A 17,757-nucleotide genomic window follows, 5' to 3' on the forward strand; every position below is an offset into this window, starting at 1 on the left:
TAAATACACAGTTGGAAAATTTGTATTAAATTTAACATATTTCATATGTGTGTTTAATTTAATAAAAATTTTCATAAATAGTCTACTCAAATTTTTATATTAATTTAAGATAAGATGAATATGTTAGAAAGTAACACAAATATTATGTAAAAAAATTACACAAAAAAGGATAATACTGAAATAATTTGTAAGCAAACTGTGGAAACACATATTTTTTCAGTAAAAATTAATATTTATGATATGTTTTTCAAATTTTATTCATTTATCTTAGAATTTACGTTTTAAAGTATATTATTTTTACGTTATTTATTCACTTATTCATACATTGTGTTACTTTGACTAAGAAATATTGAATATCAATTTAACACAAAATATTTAAACTTTATGTTATTTAAATATTAACATAATATTAATTAACATAAACATTATGTTAAATCAAGACTCAAACATGTTAAAAATTTAACACAAAATTTTAACAAGGATTTGAGTGAACCATTTTCAACACAGATACAAAATGTTTTTTACCATGTAACAAGTTAACGTCATTTGTCCTCATTGTATTATTTTTCGTCAAAATGATGTCAGTTTAGTTTATTATCTGGGATATTACAGATGTAGAATCGTACGTTGTAAATAAAGTATTTTCGATTGCAATTAGGACATTTCGATGCGTATTCGGTAAAAAGAAAAGGGGCATGATACATAAGAGACGGACTTCTTGGCTCAACATACGTCGTCACACCTGACGTCACATACTCGTTAGGGGGCAGATGGCCCCCCTCTCAAGCGTGACGTTGGTTCACGGGGTACCTGGCGGCGTCTATCTATAGGACCTTCCCCTTACTCTTTGCTTCTTTCTTTCTCTCTCGCTCTTTTCGACATCCCATAAGGTAAGGCAAAATAAAATAAAACTCCCGAAGGGAGTTCCCTTCGCGCACACACGCGCAGCTGCTCAGGTAGCACGAGCTACTTCCACATTAGAGGACGGAACTGCCATGGGGTGTCCCACTGGTACCCCATAGAAATTCCGTCTGGCCAGACGCTCCCTCGGCGCGTATACGCTATCGAGGGGGAGCGAGCAAGAAAAAAGAAAGAGGTTATCAAGGTGACGGAGCTACGATCGATTTGTAGAGGTATTAGTATACGGAAACGATTCGCGCGTGCATATACAGGGAACGCGATCCCCGCACAGAGGGGAATGTACTTCCGAATGCCACTATGTATCCACATTTGTCACGCATCGGAAGGCATACACGCGCGCAATTATTTCCAAAGTGAAAAGAGAGTACGTGTTTCCATTATATTTTAGAAAATATTTGTAAATATACATGAAATGTCAATATAAATATATTTTGTATTCTTTAAATTATTTTATTCCTTAACATAGCTTCGATAGATAAACTCTATCGCTACTAAAACAAATTTACTGTTGCTTCTTAATTACAAGATCATTTTTCCAATGATTAAATGAAAAGAGTAGAATTCTTTTTTTTTTTTTTACATTATTTAGTTGCCAAATTTTTCTCAAATATGCTTCTAAAAGTTTTTTCCTATCAATCAAGTTCGTCAAAAATCTTTTCACAGAAAATAACGATTTTAGACGCTTTACACGTAAAATATATTAAGCTATTGACATATATATAATTTAATCTTTATAGATTTTTGTATGAACTGATTTCCTGCACAATATATCCATAGACGAGTAATTGGCACAAGCGGAATGATCAATGAGGCCGTCGATGTGTCGACAAAGATTTCTGGACAATCATAGATGGACATCATTGTGTACTCTAATTTGACCTAAAGCTACCGAGCTGTCTTGTTAGCGTGACAAAAAGAAATAACTAAAGAAATTTTCCTTTCCCGATGCCCCCCAACCGATCATCTTTACGAACTGTGAAGGGCCAACAGCAGCCTAATTGTGACGAACACGCAGTAGAAAAGATTTACAAGGTAGCAAACGAGCGTGGTCACTAGCTTTGTATACATGTATTTCTGCACGAGAAGTGATCTCTCAAATGATCTCTAAACGTTCAATAACGAGGTCTCGATCGGGTAGGCCTTTTCACGCCTCTGTTAAAAGAGAAGGCAAGGCCGGGCAGACGATTTTTGTCGCCGCTCGTAAATCCGACTAATTCTCAGCACGAGACATCCGGTCTGGCCTGCCGGGAAGGCGTCGCGGGGGCGTTTCGTGTGGTAAACATAATGTCGAGCCTGTAAAACCTGTCCCTGTCCCCTTTACACGTTAGCATCCCTTCTTCTCGTTTCTTCGCAGCGCGTGCCAGACTGTGGCTCGGCGAATCGCAGCTTTTCCACCGACAACACCTGGACATATATTTCCCTCTTCGCAGCCTCTTCCTCTTCTAGAGTTACGCGTTCTACTTTCATTATGTCTTTCGTGACGTTTGTTGTGTCATCCCCGTTGCATCAGTCATCAAAATAAATTCTTACGCACGTAAGAATCTTTACGATTATTTAACATTAAAAATGAGAATTGGTTAATATTAAAAAAAATAATTCTCCATCATTGTATATTTATAGATAAAGTAAATTAATAATTAACTAACAATTTATAAAAAAATATATTTTCTTTTTCTGTCGCGATTCGTGTTGTTAAATTATCAATTAAATTACACTTACGATAAAAGTAATTTTGATCAAAAGAACGAAAATACTAAATAAATAAAAATGAAAGTGGTTTCCTCGTTTATGTGTTAAAAATTTCAGCTTCCGCGGCAACATAAAAATACTTTATGGCAAATGTATCGGTAAAAGTAGAATTTATGCGTTTTCTCAGAGCACACCAATGCACAGCATTATCCCTTGGCGTATCGCTATCCACCCACTCGAGTCGCCGCTCGTGCGCGCTTAAATCGTACGATCTCTCGGCACGAGGCACAATGAAAGAGTAAAAAAAACTAGACGAACGAATAAAGTATTAGGGAGCGATCAGAGGGAAAAAAAAACGTAACTGTTGTCGATACCTGCGCTTCCCCTGGTCGTCGTTAAGTGCGGAATTCTGTTCGCGGCAGATTGGTCGATCCTCTCAACGGTATCCGGCACCAATTTCGAGGCTCTCGTCTATAACGGAAGATTAAAAGTACTAATAACGTACGCAAGCGGGAGAACCGTTCACGGGCTGCGATCTACCGCTACACATCGTCTTTCGCCGCATGACGCACAATGACTTCCGAAACATATGTCGAACGACGTTCTTCCTTCATTCTCTCGACGCCGACCCGCATCGAGATGCGTTATTAACGTGCGTGAGGGGGTGGCGAGAACGCAGGAGCGAGAGAGTTTTGTCGGTCGAGCGACCGCTTCTAAAGAAAGAGAGAAATATGTCGGAGACGAGGGAACGCAGGAGGGGTGAGAAAATCCATTTTCACGTTTTAGACCGCCATCGGTTTATAAGACACGTGGGTGGAAGAAGGCGGGTAGAGCACATAAGTGGGAAATCGAGCCATCTGGTTTCAGGCTGCGGCCTATACTACTGTTTGAAAGGTATGCTCCGTCGTGAGGGTTCTTTAAATCCACCAGAGATACACACCTTGAGACCTGTCCCGGCCAAGGACCCTCGACCGCTTGGCTCTTTAAATCGACACCGAAGCGAAGACATCGAGGCGCCCTCGCGTCCCTTCCGTCGCCCAACCGAGGGTAACCGGGGATAAATAGTATAGCTTTTTTCATTTCCGACTACACTCACGTGTATTCTTTCATTCAGCCTTAATTAAGCTCAAACTGGACGATCACATCTCAATTTGTATTATGCTCAATAGTCTTAATGCTATCTGAAAAAGCTCGCTTACTTGCGAAAGTGATGCCATTGTATCTCACGGATGGATAATAAATTATATCCACCTAATTAATTTTTTTATAATATCGTAAAATAAATATTTAATGTGATAACCCAATGTGGCTCAATACAGTCTCAGAAACAATTCATACTATCGTAAGCCAGACAATCCTTCCAGTACCTATCGATCATATGTGAACTGCAGAGTATTCGTGTTGTTTGCGTGGAAGATCAGAATAGTGTTGACAGTCGACCGACAAAGCCAAATTAATTTGCAAATCGCTGTTCAAGCGGATCAGAGAACATTTCGCCTACTACGATCATAAGGAGACGGTCGTACATCGAATGGAGAAGATGGTACGTGAAAAGAACAATGAAGAAAAGATGCATCGTCTTCGAGTGTATATCAGAAGATTGGAAAAAACTACAGTTTTAGATGATACCAACATCTCTAATTCGGCCCCGTAATTCCCATTATATCTTATCCACGACTTTTCTCTCTTCTTTTTTATTATAGGCTTTCTACAATAAACCATTACCTAAGCCTTAAGGTCTTAAGACTATTCTCATATTTGACTGGTTGATGATCGGTCGATTTCTTACGTTTATGACTTAAAGCTTAATGGCTTATTGTAGAAAGCCTCTAACAGATAGCGATTCTTCAACAACCCACTATGGATCACTATCGCATATCCACGGACGAACGAAGAGTGCATCGTAAAGCTTTCATTGTCAGTCGTTCATAGTATACCGCCGTCATGCGAGCCCAATGACGCACGTGGAGCACGCGTAAAGGGTCGATTCGTGGGGACGAGCTGACAGTGAGTCTCTTATTAGGGTAGGAGTCAGCAAGCATGATTATGTACCTTAGAGCGTCTCCGTTTTCCCCCTTTAACCCCTTCTCCCTTCCATATTTGACATCCTTCTTTCTTTCTCCAATGACTCGACGCCCGGCGTCATCCTTGACGTCGCACGACGACGAAGCAGTCACCACGACGCGAAGCTGCATTGTCAACCCCCGACTGTGTTCATATATGCATGCATTGGCGTAGAGCGACGAGAAATTGTCGAAACGGTACGATTACAATAGGCGATTGGCGCTTCCGCTTTGCTTTCGTGCGAACAGGAAGTAAGTTTTCCGAGTCGCGAGATTCTCACGAATTGAGTTAATATTCAACGATATATACTTACGTTGTACGTTGCCGTGGCGGTGCGAAAGGTGCCGTCCCCTGAAAAACAAAAAGAATAATTATATTAATTACATCTCCAAATATCTCCAAATATTTTTACATGTATTTTATTATTATAGTTATAATTTGTTATCACTTGTATTGTTAAACCGCATATCGTTTTATCAGACTCTTTAATGGCTAATTCGCCAATTCACCCTTCAAATTTTAATTTTTAATAATATAAAAAATAAAAATATTTAGCGTTTTTGTTTTTATCTATTTTAATGTTCTCTAGTGGTTTTGTTGTTATTCATACAGTTCTCGTGGCTAAAGTAATTTTATGGAAGAAGCTGTTATATGCTAAAAACTTTTAGGGATTCCACACACAGCACACACACACACACACACACACACACAACAAAACATTAACAAATTTGTAAAAGTGAAATTGCCGAGAACTAAGCCGTACTTCTCGAAATTTGCATATCTACCTCGCCAATGCCGCCCAAGGCGATATTGTCGTCACAATGAAACCCTCTCCAAAGCTCGCCACCATCCCCAACACAATTGCACGGACTGTGCAACGCGCGCGTGTCGGCGACGAGCTTTTGCCTCGCGTCACACGTGCCAAAGTTCACGAATTTCGATCGCGCATAAATATCGAGGCGATATAAATATAGCGCTGCGTTCTCTACCGAGATTCCTCGCAATATACTCCACAACCCAAAATAAAGGCATTCCCTTGCGCAACGGGTTATTTAATCGGAAACACATAAAATTGAAAATGGAAAAGTATCCTTTGTATATTTACATTAATAAATTGCAATTTGAAGCGTCTCTTTACAACTTTCATTTCTATTGATTTATTTTTATAATGATATAGCTCTCGTATAATAAAATACCTGTATGAAGAAATTAATTTGTGACATGCTTCAAATATCGATAACTTGACTTTATTATCCGAAACTCTAAGTATGACCACCTATACTTCCATTCACTGCATTGTTTCGACTGGAATGCACGAGGAAGGATCGAGGAAGTAGAAGTCAGGAGGACGAGAGCCAAGGAGATCGTAGGTGTGAGGTACTGTTCGAAGCTAGTATCTGAGACAGTTTCGGTCGGCAAGATTTAACAAATAGGTAAAGTTTCGTCGCGAGGATGTCGGAGTTTGTGGATTCTCCGGCGTAGCCTCGACATCCTCTCTCCTCTTTGTTCTCAAGTTTATGATGTATTAGCTGTTCCCTGTTGTGCCCGTACCTCGCTCTTTCTCGTTCTTTCCCTATCCATCTTCTAGCGTTCCTTTCCTCCACCATCAACTACGTCTACTCTCTAGAGTTAGCCAATTTATGCAGCTCCGGGATTTAAGTTACAGAGTGAATTTAACTTGCAATATTAGAAATAATAGAAGAACTCCATTACAAAATCTTTTCTCAAAATGACAGAAACCGTATGATTAAAAGAAGACAAAAAATTTTATTACTTTAATTTTAGAGAATAATTAAAGAATCTTTTTGACATACACACAGTAACAATTTTTAATATTTTACCTGTAGCAGTAAAGAACAATATTTTCATCTCCACGAATCGTCACCAAATAGTCGATATTTTGAAAATTTTGGCCTGTCTTGCCGTGGCACGCAGACGCCACCGGGATTGCTGTCCCGGGATTAATAAACTTCGTCGCGTTTCGGCTTAGCCCGTGGCGTAACTCCGTGCGGAGAAAATCAATACCCGATACACATCCCAAAGGTCCGCTTATACTTGTCGCGCTATCTCGCTTTTATCTCGATCGTATCTCGCATATTGGCGTACGCCTAGCGTCTACACGTACATCACGCCACGTTCACACGGACACGCGGACACGGAGAGAGGACACGCGTAACGCGCCCTGGCGAACATACGTATCGGCGCCGCCGCCCACACATCGTTTCCCACACCCTCTCACGGGCTCTCTTCGGGGTGACAGATGGCTTTGTAGACAAAGAACTTAGCCGACTGGTTTTCGTGGACGTTGCGTAACCCGATAAAAGCAAACCCAAGTCGATCGTTTCGACATGGCGAAGTCGCCGTACTCTGAAGAGAGCGCTTCCCCGGCTCTTCTCTAAAACGCGCAGTGTGGGGCGGTACGATGGGGTTGAAAATCAAATCTGAGTGTCTCGATGGAAATCTTTGTCCAGTCAAGATTACTCTTAGCCTCCCGCTTCGCGACTCCATCGCTCTCCTCGTTCCGTCCATCACCCCTTTAATCATCAATCAGATATTCCCCTTGCGATGGGTTGGCGAACCGTGTTGATCACGACTGAAGCGCACTTTGGTGCCGTTCTACGGTGATTAGACGATTAGGAGCGTCCTTTGCTGGAAGGCATATTACGATCGTTGAGTATAGAATTAGCCGCGGCCATTGTGCGCGAAATGCTATTGACGCTCTTGCGTGCCCGCGTTAAACTCTTTCTATCGTCATGGCATAGCTCAACGATGTTGCTACGCGTAATAGACTTAAAAATAGTTTCTAACGTGACCGTCGAGGGAAGTATGCACGCCGATATATCAACGAGCCTCACAGTTATGACGTACGACGCGCATTGTTAGAAACAGATTTATAATTAGTTTCCTGTTGTTGCGACACCGCGTAAAGTGTACGTACGCGCTCGTTAGATTGTAGAGCCAGCTTTGACGATTTAGCTTTCGATATGCTTGTTTGAGCATTGACACAATATTTCTGGATATAGATTATATACATATTATATACGTTGTTCACTGTACATGCTGCATCATTTGTGTTGTACGAATGTTGTACGAATTAGTATATACGAAACATTCATTCGTTAAATTCGTAGAATAATACAGTCGTTGGCTATCACGTAGTCATTTGCCATTCTGAGCTTGTAAATATTTCATTGCGTTAATTCCTATTAATATGTTCTGCATATGCTAATTTTTGTTTCCAAACTCGCTATATTTCTTTAAACAAATATAATACATTTATCAGCATTAAAAATAATTTAAATGCATTTGTCAGTATTAAAAATAATTGAAATTGTAATCAATACTTGTTTATTTAGCTTATATTGAACGCAAAAGCGTTTTGATAATTTTCAAGTAATGCTTAGAGAGATACAAATGATTATATATCTTAATTTAAACAAATCAGTTCTGTTCGAAAAATGTTAGTTTAATCATCGATTAATACATACCGTGTATAATATTATATTAATTGATCTTTTGTAACAAATGTTCTTCTTTTTCCTAATAATAATGATAATAAAGTTATTGAGCTTTCATCGATTTTATGCCACAATAAGAATCCACAAAGACTTGCTTCAATCAAACGATGTCTCATATCACACGAGGAGATTAGTTTTTGGGTTCTCGTCTTACGTTCTATACATGATTAAGATGCGAGCATGCGTGCGTGGTACGCACACGCGTGCATGCGAAAAAGGGGCGTCGAATCGATGGGTGGCACAATAGGCACGTGGCAGAATCTAATCATCACAGAAGCCTCAGGGTGAGTTTCTATGTTTTTTTTTAAGTTTCTTATTCAGCGTGTTAACTCTCTGGAAATTTATTAATTCGGATCAGCGTCAGATCAATACATTGTGTGGCGATTGTCTCTCTTTCACTTGCACGAAGCATCTAATAAAAAGCAGATGAGTAATAATCACGGTTCAAATAAACACATTTCGCTCCAGAGAACAGAAGATACGGAATTATAGATTTTAACTGGCATTCTCTCTTCTTTCTTAAATTAATCTGGTTTCAATAAACCACGATAGGGAGTGTTAATTAGCAAAATAAAAGCAAAGTCCTCGTTGGAATGAAAATTCTATCCTGAGATAGAGACGACTCGATAGAAATAAATCTGTCAATACGCTTGTAAAGTTAAGAACGAATATAACTCTTTTACAATTAAATATGTATTACCCGGATGCCGCATGCCAAATGTATCTTTGTTGTACATTGTCGCCTATCGAGAAAGTCATATATCTAAAGTTAGTATTTGATAATTAACTTCACATTCGATTAAGCGTCTATCGTACACGAGAGACTCGGTACTTGTATCTGAAAGCGAGCTACGAACATGTGGCCTCCGCCTCAGGAGACGCCCCTTTCGTATAATCATCAAAGCGGCAATGGAATATTTCGATCGTGACAGAAATGGGATAGATAAATAATGAGCGAAGTCTTCAAAAGAATCATACACAAGAATTTACATTTAAATTTCATATTATATGTTAAATTTTGCCATAGTAATTTGTGATACACTTTTAATACAGTCGCTAAATTTCAAGGCAGCAACATGCAAAGAGTATTTCGTAATAACGTCTGAGCCTCTTAGGTTTGCAGAAGCGATTCACGGCAAAGTTATACAGGATTTCTGCGGTTATCAGTGTTAAGTATCCTGGTGCGGGACCTGGATTTCCTTGTAGGAAGGACGAAGCAACAAGTGGCTTCTTAGCTCGGACAATCTTAGCTCGATGCTCAACAAGTGTTTCCAAGTAAGCACACATCTTGAGTGTGTCCCTTGAGTACAAATCTGCATCGCGAAACAATTTTTCTCTTAATCGTCACTATTATGTTATACAATAACAGTATACTATAATTCCACAAACACATATTTTACAAATTTAAAACTTTAATTCGATTTATGAAAACGGCGTTAAAATATAAGACGTATTAAATAAACAAATGACGTTTTAGTATGAAAAATTTTGTAAAAGTATTATCTGTCTGTCAATAGTAGATTTCTAATTATATATAGCCAATTTAAATATAAATTTAAACGGATGTTTAATAATAAATTACATAGAATATTTACAAGACCAAATATTACTGTATTTTCGATATATAATTTGAATATTTGATCAGTTTTAATTTTATCGAATTACATAAAGAGGACAACTTTTTCAAACACGCAAAATACGCGCGGTCTCATAAATTAACTTATAAAGATAGAATCCAAACAACAGAAAAAGCATACTCGTATTTCTTTATGGAGTGGTTCGATTTATTGTTTTCCAAGTTGTCGAGATATAACGAAATAATACACGTTATAAAGTACGAACAAAAAAACACGGTTAATCCCGAGGAGGAGAATACGGAGGAGAAAGAGAATAGCCGGTCTCGCGTGCAGTGTCTAAATAATAAAATAAAACCAACCCTCTAGCTCCTTGGCCCGCGCTCAATATCCCGACAGCAACAAGTTGATATCTTGTTCCCTCGACGTTTACGGAAGGGGGGAGGGGGGCTTGACCGAGGGTATAGAACATCGTCGTAAGAAAACGCTTGTCCTTTCTTCCAAGTTTCACCAACGGGACGATTCTTTACATCAACAGGTTCCTCCGTAGCCCGCGGCCCGGAAAATCTTCGAGGGACGGATCTCTTTGGCCGCAAATAGAGACCGAGAAAACTTGAGATTCAAGAACGGTGTGGGGTAAGCGAACTTCCTTAGGGTCTGGGTTAGAAAGGGATGGGCATTCCTTGAGGGCAAACGGAGCGAAGACGTTCGAATCGCGGTGTCTTGTAACCTGTTGAAGCGACATCTTTCGAAAGATAAAGCATCTTTTTAAAAAAGGAAACCCAGAGTGCTGAACAAAGGAATGCCGAAATAACAGAAAAAAGAATGCTGCACAAAGTAATACTGCTAAAAAAGGACCGAAATGAAAGGGCCGCTCGCTGAATAATTATTTAATTAAATTTATTAACTACAAATACATATATATATTTAATGGTTGAAATACTGATCAAATTGGCTAATCACTATACACACACACACATATATATGTATGTGTGTGTGTGTGTGTTTTCTGCTAAATCAATTTATTCATTTGAAAAATGATTTCCAGAGTGATGAAGAGAAATAATTATTAAGAGAAAAAATAAAAATTTTCTGATGTTTGGAGTAATAATTGTATGAACGAGTAACTAAACAGAAAGATAATATCAAGGTCCTTAAACGGTAAAATAGCCAAGAATGAAAAGAGAAAGAAAAATCATAGAGAATGAAGGAAAGGAGAAGAACAAGAGCTCTTTAAAGAAGTGACACCTTTGTTTTCCCAAAGGGCGCTTGAACATAACGTGAAGGGTTAGTAGTCTCCACGAAAATTGACGTTACGAGTAAATTACGCGGAAGCAAAGATAAAACTCTCCTATTGATGACGCACACTTGCATGATAGTACGTCTAGAGCACACACGTCGAAACTCGTTAGCATGCTTAATTATCGTATCAAATTGACACAGATTGACTAAATGTTTGAATTTGTCAAAAGATCGTTGCTAATTCACAAAATCAAATAGCAATATTTATTTAATAATTATTTTATATAATAAGTATGCGTTACACATATTCATAAATTATTCAACTCAAATGAGTGGCTATATTTGGTCAAGGTGGATCTTTAGTATATAAAAATATATATATTTATTTTTGCCGTGAATGACAATTAGTATTAATGTTAATGTCGTAGTATTAATGTGTCATTAAGAAATAAGTTACCCTATGAATCGTCAAAAATAAACTAATTTAACTTCTAAATAAAAAATTATCAAAAATAAAAGGGTGATTTAAAAAAAAAAATTATAACTCAAAATTTAAAAAGGATAGTTTTTTTAAGAATTGTGAAACAAAAATGTTTTTGCCAATATTGTTTGATTAGTTAATAATTTTTTGTCAAGTTGAAAAATTTTTGATTAATCAAACAATTTAATTTTTTTTGTTGTGTCATTTTTTAAGTAAGGAAACGATATATTTATATATAAATTTTTGTAATCAAATTGTAACCGAACTTTCATTTTGTAGAAATTGTTCGACTTTCGCGTGCTATTCAACTTATCCGGAAGGATCGATTTTCCTTGAAGGATCATCTCGCATTCTCCGAAAGAAAAATAGATCGTTCAATCGAATTCCGGTCAGGTTCTAAAAGGTGATCAACCTCGTCCTGACTTTTTAGCAGCATGTGCGCTTTTTGTGGGTACACGGGGTTTCTTTATAAGACGTCGGAAGCATTGTGTCACCGTCAATGCGTCCCGCCGAGATAAATATTTAACAGCGCACGGCTGCACCGCTATGTCAACATCCCGGAGGTTACTCAACGTTCTTCCGGTGGCCACCAGGAACTCATTGAGAATGCACTCGATCACTCGACTCGATCTTCCTTCTTTGCCTCTTTTTACCCGGAACAACGGCGGCAACGGAAAGGAACCGAGGATCTTGCATAGATTCAAAATATGCAGAACAAGGTCGCGATGCGCTCGAGCGCACATTGACAAAAAGAAACGCCACGGTAAAAGGCAGAGACCTACGTACGAGGGGGTGGATAGGGAAGATCTACGTAACCTATATGAACAAAATGAAAAGGAGATCGCCGATTTTGTTTGTCCACAAAACGCCGCGAACAGAGGCGGTTTGGCATTATGCGCCCATCGTAAATAGACGGCGGTTAGCCACCTACAAGCAGATGATGAGCCTTTTTGGGATTCTTCAGGATTAGCGACAGGCGGGGAGTGGGCGAGGCGCACGTTTGGAGGAGGGACGAAACAGAGAAACCAAATGACGAGAGTCGTGCCGGAGTAATTTGAGATGCTCTTCTTCTTCTTCAGCTGCTATTGGGCAGATGCCGAAATTGGTACAACGGAGACAATGCTACGGGGATAATGGACTTCTTAAATCGAGAACATCTAGTTGAATGGATCTATTTCTACCGGGGACTGCGCCTTCCGTATCAAAAAATGTCTGCCGATCTCCTTTTTCCGGAGACAATGTGTAATACACATAAGCATAATCTTTATACAAATCTTAAAAATGCATTAAAAGAAAATATACCAAAGAATAACGCACGTAAAAAAATCGTTAAAAATACGCTTCTAAAAAATATGCTGAACATAAACAACACAAGGTAAAACATAGGAGTACCGAATAATAGCAAAGATAATTGAAATAAACGTGACGATTCTCTTGCAAACGTTAATGTATATAGAAGATATATCCAATGTATTCTCACGTTACGGCTGGAAATGAAATAGACAAGTAATAATAGAACATTAGAATACCACTGAGACGTCTTTTCTTCCAGCGTTTTCGCTCATTTTCTCATCTTCATTCCGCAAGGCGGAAATTAAAAGTTTTCTTTCTGCAAACGCGAGTCGAGTTCTCATCTGCGAGACTATCCCTGGTACCGGAGACAAGCATATACACACGCTAGCTCATGAGGACGTGCATGCGACTCATTGTCAGCTGACACCTGTAGACCTACCTACGCGGGACACGTACGCGGCCACTTACTTACGAGAAAGTGGGGTGAAAAGCTCTCGCGTGTTCTTTTCATCGCGCTTCCCGGCGGGAATGCTGCTTTATGCCAACGATGCATCCTCTTGTTATATACATTATACATATAGAAACGACGCTTTCTCTTTACTTAGCCTTTCTTGAAACTTCAAACTTTTATCGCTGATTTTCACTTTACAATATAAAAGCCAGTGTCCGAAGCATTGAGTCGCTTGCATTTCTTCTGCGTTTATAAATAGCGTTCTACGGATAAGGTAATCCAAGAAATGTTGGAATTATACATCACAAGATCCGCCACGTCGCGAGAGAGAGTTTCATGGAGCTGAGAGAGTTTCTTTTAATTAAAAGAAGTCTATTATTCTTAAAGGGAGGTAAAAGGAACGGCGGGACTTATTTATCTCGGTGAATGTTTGGCGACCGAGCACTATACTTGCGGCTAGAATATTTCTCTAATGAGGACGCGCGGAAAATTTAAAAATATTCTCGTGCTCATGAAAGTTTTACGACACCGCACCGAGAAAGTCAGATCTTTGTATTATTCTAGGACTTCTTACGTGTACAGAATTTACCTTGCCTTATTAAAATGCCATTCCTGCTTTTGTCAATTTTAACTTTAATTTTCTCTACTGCAGTGCACTCGCAAATGCACTTGATAGAAGCATTAAATGAAACATTCTAGCCAATTGCAAAATGAAAAAGATTCGTTTATAAAATAATAATATCAATTGGAAAAACGATAAAAATATGTAATCAATAAGAATCTTATTGGACCATACATGTGAAAATACAACCAATTGAAAATAAAGGCCCATAACGGTGGAAGCTGAATCTTTTACGCTTAAATAATTTCATGTGAATTTGTATATACTATGTACATCTATAGATATATACATATTTGCAAATATAGTATGTATGTATGTACAAATATAGTATATACAAATTCACATGAAATTATTTAAGCATTAAAGAGCCCAGCTTCGACCGTTATGAGCCTTTATTTCCTATTAAATAGTAATCAGTTAAATCACAATTAAATGCTTTTATATTCGAGATGTAAGATCGATCGTAGTTTATATCGTGTTCCCATATATAACGAGTAATAAATAAATATTGTTTAATTATATATTAACAATTATTTTTAAGCACGACAGCATGTAATATTTCTTTTTTCGTAACAAACTTTTGTTTTATCAAGTGGCATAATTTTTCAACGCGATTAATTACTCATATTGCGAATTTATCAATGGGCCAGCTCGTGCCATCTCTTAAGGGTGGACGCCGCAAGTAAAACCGCGCGTTATTACGGTGGGATAGTTACCATCTGCCTTTCGTTACCTGTAAATTTGTGCACCTGGATGCATTGGCGCCACCGCGCGATTCGTTCATATTCTCCGTTGGTGTACACGTTTATCGATTCCAACGAAATTGGCGGTTACGACAATAATTTGACAAAAATCGTGTTTGTCTCGATTAATGCCTCATGGAGCACAAAATGGAGGAGGGAATACTATTTCACTTTTACAGAATTGATAAGTGACATTAAGATACTTAACATCAAATCTCCTAATTAAAATTATTTTATACAGACGGCGAGCAACGCGGTTAATTATAGGCAATTGATAATACATTAACGTATTCGTAAAATTCCACCGATTAAATTAATTTCACGACGGATCCGCAAGATGTCCAGTGAAAGAAAAACGGCTAATTTCACTTCCGTTTTGTCGTACACTGCTTAACTCGGCGAATTCACAATAAAAACCTTTCAACGACGGCCGAATGATTGTTTGAACTGAAGCATCTCATAGTATCGGCGAGTGCATTCGATTTATGCACTCGATTAAACGCAAAAATCCATTGCTTAATTATCCGTAATATCCGTGGCAATCCGTGGAATATCATGGACCGCCGGGCCGAACCAGTTTGAAGAGCGACGAGTAGCGAAAAAAAAAAGAACCACCTACGCACGTACACGCGTGCAGTCGATCGGCCGCGCTGGTTGGTCTGGGGGTAAAAACAAAAATCGAGGCCGAGCCCGCAGATACGCGGTTTTTGCGAAATTACGGGTCCCGCCTCGAACCTTCGCACACTCCCGTAAATCAATCGGCGCTTCGACATTCGTATATATTCTCCGTTAATTATTTTTATTCACGGCCCAGCGTATAGGAACGCCCAGTTCGCCGGCCTGGGAGTTCGTATTTTGTACGCATACGCACGAGTCCCTAGTCCACCCCAACTACCACACTCGCTCACCCATGCACACGGACGTTTTCGTAACGTACGCACGCCGAGCACGTATTCTCGCGCACACGCACACGTATACATCGGCGTAAGTGCGCCCGATGCACCAGGATGCGTGTATGCGTGAGTGCGTGCCTGCCTGCGTGCGTGCGTGCGTGCATGCGTGCGTGCGTGCGTGCACGTGTCGCTATGGCACGACGCGCATGTGTGTACGTGTTGGTCGCTCGTGCGCAGCATGCGTCCGCGTGTACTGGCGCACGCGTGTGCGTTACGTATTTTCGAATAGCGAGAGCCAGGCTGGTTCGTCAAATTTGCACATTTATTCGTTTACCGTCATACAATCGAGCTTAAAACTCGCGCGAACGCGTGTGAGTGCGCGGCCGCCTCGTCAATGCATGAGCGCACACACGCCGCGGTCTCATCCCTTATTCATAACTCTTCGAAGGGCTTGATGGAGCTCCAAAGCTCACGACACAGCCCAACGATTTTTTTTTACACTTTGGTCTCCTGTTTTGCACCGGGTGGGGTCCGGTTCTCTCCTTCTTCACAAAACACTTCGTTTGACGAACCACGTTCTATAATAGATCTTGATAATATCGTGCATTCAATGAGACGCACTGTCGCGACGATGAATTAATTCACGTTAACCAGTCAACGCCCTTTTTTTCGAATTTCGAACTTCTTAGCCACGCGATATTTTAGTTGTTTTTTTTTTTTTTAAGTGACGACATGTCATCCAAGTAAACACATTTTATCCGAGCGTAATAATTCTACAGAACTTGCAAACGTGGAAGGCAGTTGCTAATTAACGGTTCAATCGCACACTCGGTCGCTTCGATAGTTTAATTGATTCCGAAATAGTTGCCTCCCACGGAAGAGCCGTGGGGATGCCCGAGAATGAACCGCCGCGCTACCCTTGTCAGACATCCTGTGGTCAGGAGCCGAGGAGATCCGGCAAGAAATAAATTACCGAACGCTATACACAGATACCAAGAATGTCCACCCTTTCCACCTTCTTCCTACTCGGCGCTCAACCCCGAACATCGAGCAGTTCGTGAAACAATTCTGAAGCAAATCGAACGCTCCGCGTCTCTTCGTTTCCCTTATTTCCGTTCGAATGGGGTGTAAGCAAGGACAAGCCTCTCTTTTAGCAAAAGGGGAAGGCTGTAGCTTGTCTTGTCGATAAAAAGCAAGTCGAAAAGCGCGATGTGGAATTACATTGAAGTATTACGACAAAGAGTACTGCTAAAAATTACAATTAAATACTTTCTCGTATTTTTCCATTTCTTAAACGAGGGAAATATGTCTCGACAAATAGCTCGTATGTTCAAATAAACCTTTTCATAAAAAGCTGCCTTTTTTTCTCTCTGTGTTATTGCTTCGCTTTGTGCTGCGTTATTGCGTTTTTAATTTCGTTTCATGGTATGCGCCATATCGAAACGCGTTACACGATTTTTGTCACGGCGTAAGCGTCAGTAGCAGGTGCGGGGAAACAGGGAGACGCGCAATACACGTGTAGATACTCCTCGTAGTTTTGGACTCGACAAACTTTCAACATGCATGTAAGTAGTCCGCGTACAATGCCTTCATATTTTCTCGCCTTCCGTTGATACATTTCGCGTACTCCCGAGAAGGGCGAAACAATCGTGAACCAGGAAATTTTCCTCAGTCTATGTATACTCTCAGAATATCCAGCCAGTACTACTAGTCGAGAAGTATTGCAGTTATTGTGTAACTAACCTTATATTTCGACGGTCTCGGACGTAAGCGAGTATTTCAAAGTGCTTCATGCTAAACAGCCATCTAATTTCTCAAAGGTTCGTGTCTTGCATATCGCGATATCAATACTTATTCACGAAAAATTAATCTAAAACTAGTTAGAGAGTAACTCATATTTTCTATTTCACTTCGTTCAATTTTGTTAGATATTACATTTACATTTATATTTCGCATCTCCCAAGCCATTGAAAAAGTGAAATTTGTCCAAACTAGCATTTGAAATAGTACAGAGGAATTTATTTATTGAAAACTGCCTTAACCCTAAATCGTGATATAAAAGTCTCCTCGATCAAAGCCGCGTGTAGAGTGAATAAGACGCCGCCACTTCGGCCATTAACAGGAGTCTGCGAACGACAGAGAGGGACGTATCAAGAATAAAGGTATAAATGCAGCGCACGCACACATCTTGCACGAGGAGGATAGCACCGCGTGTTCGCGACAGCTAGGCACTACACGGCCGCGCATCGACGGCTGGATGCCCGCG

General features: G+C 39.6%; 1 protein-coding gene across 1 annotated transcript in view; it reads right to left on the reverse strand.

Moving 5' to 3' along the window:
- Positions 1-17,757, reverse strand: part of LOC108764418 (uncharacterized) — a gene marked incomplete at its 5' end in the record, with an annotated part of 81,691 nt that overhangs the window by 40,504 nt on the left and 23,430 nt on the right. The window contains one exon of the mRNA XM_018512666.1: positions 4,988-5,025. Within this exon, the coding sequence (XP_018368168.1) occupies positions 4,988-5,025 (38 nt within the window). The remainder of the gene's footprint in view (positions 1-4,987; positions 5,026-17,757) is intronic.

This window comes from Trachymyrmex cornetzi, unplaced genomic scaffold (assembly GCF_001594075.2).
Source record: "Trachymyrmex cornetzi isolate Tcor2-1 unplaced genomic scaffold, Tcor1.1 scaffold422, whole genome shotgun sequence".
NCBI classification, from domain to species: Eukaryota; Metazoa; Arthropoda; class Insecta; order Hymenoptera; family Formicidae; genus Trachymyrmex; species Trachymyrmex cornetzi.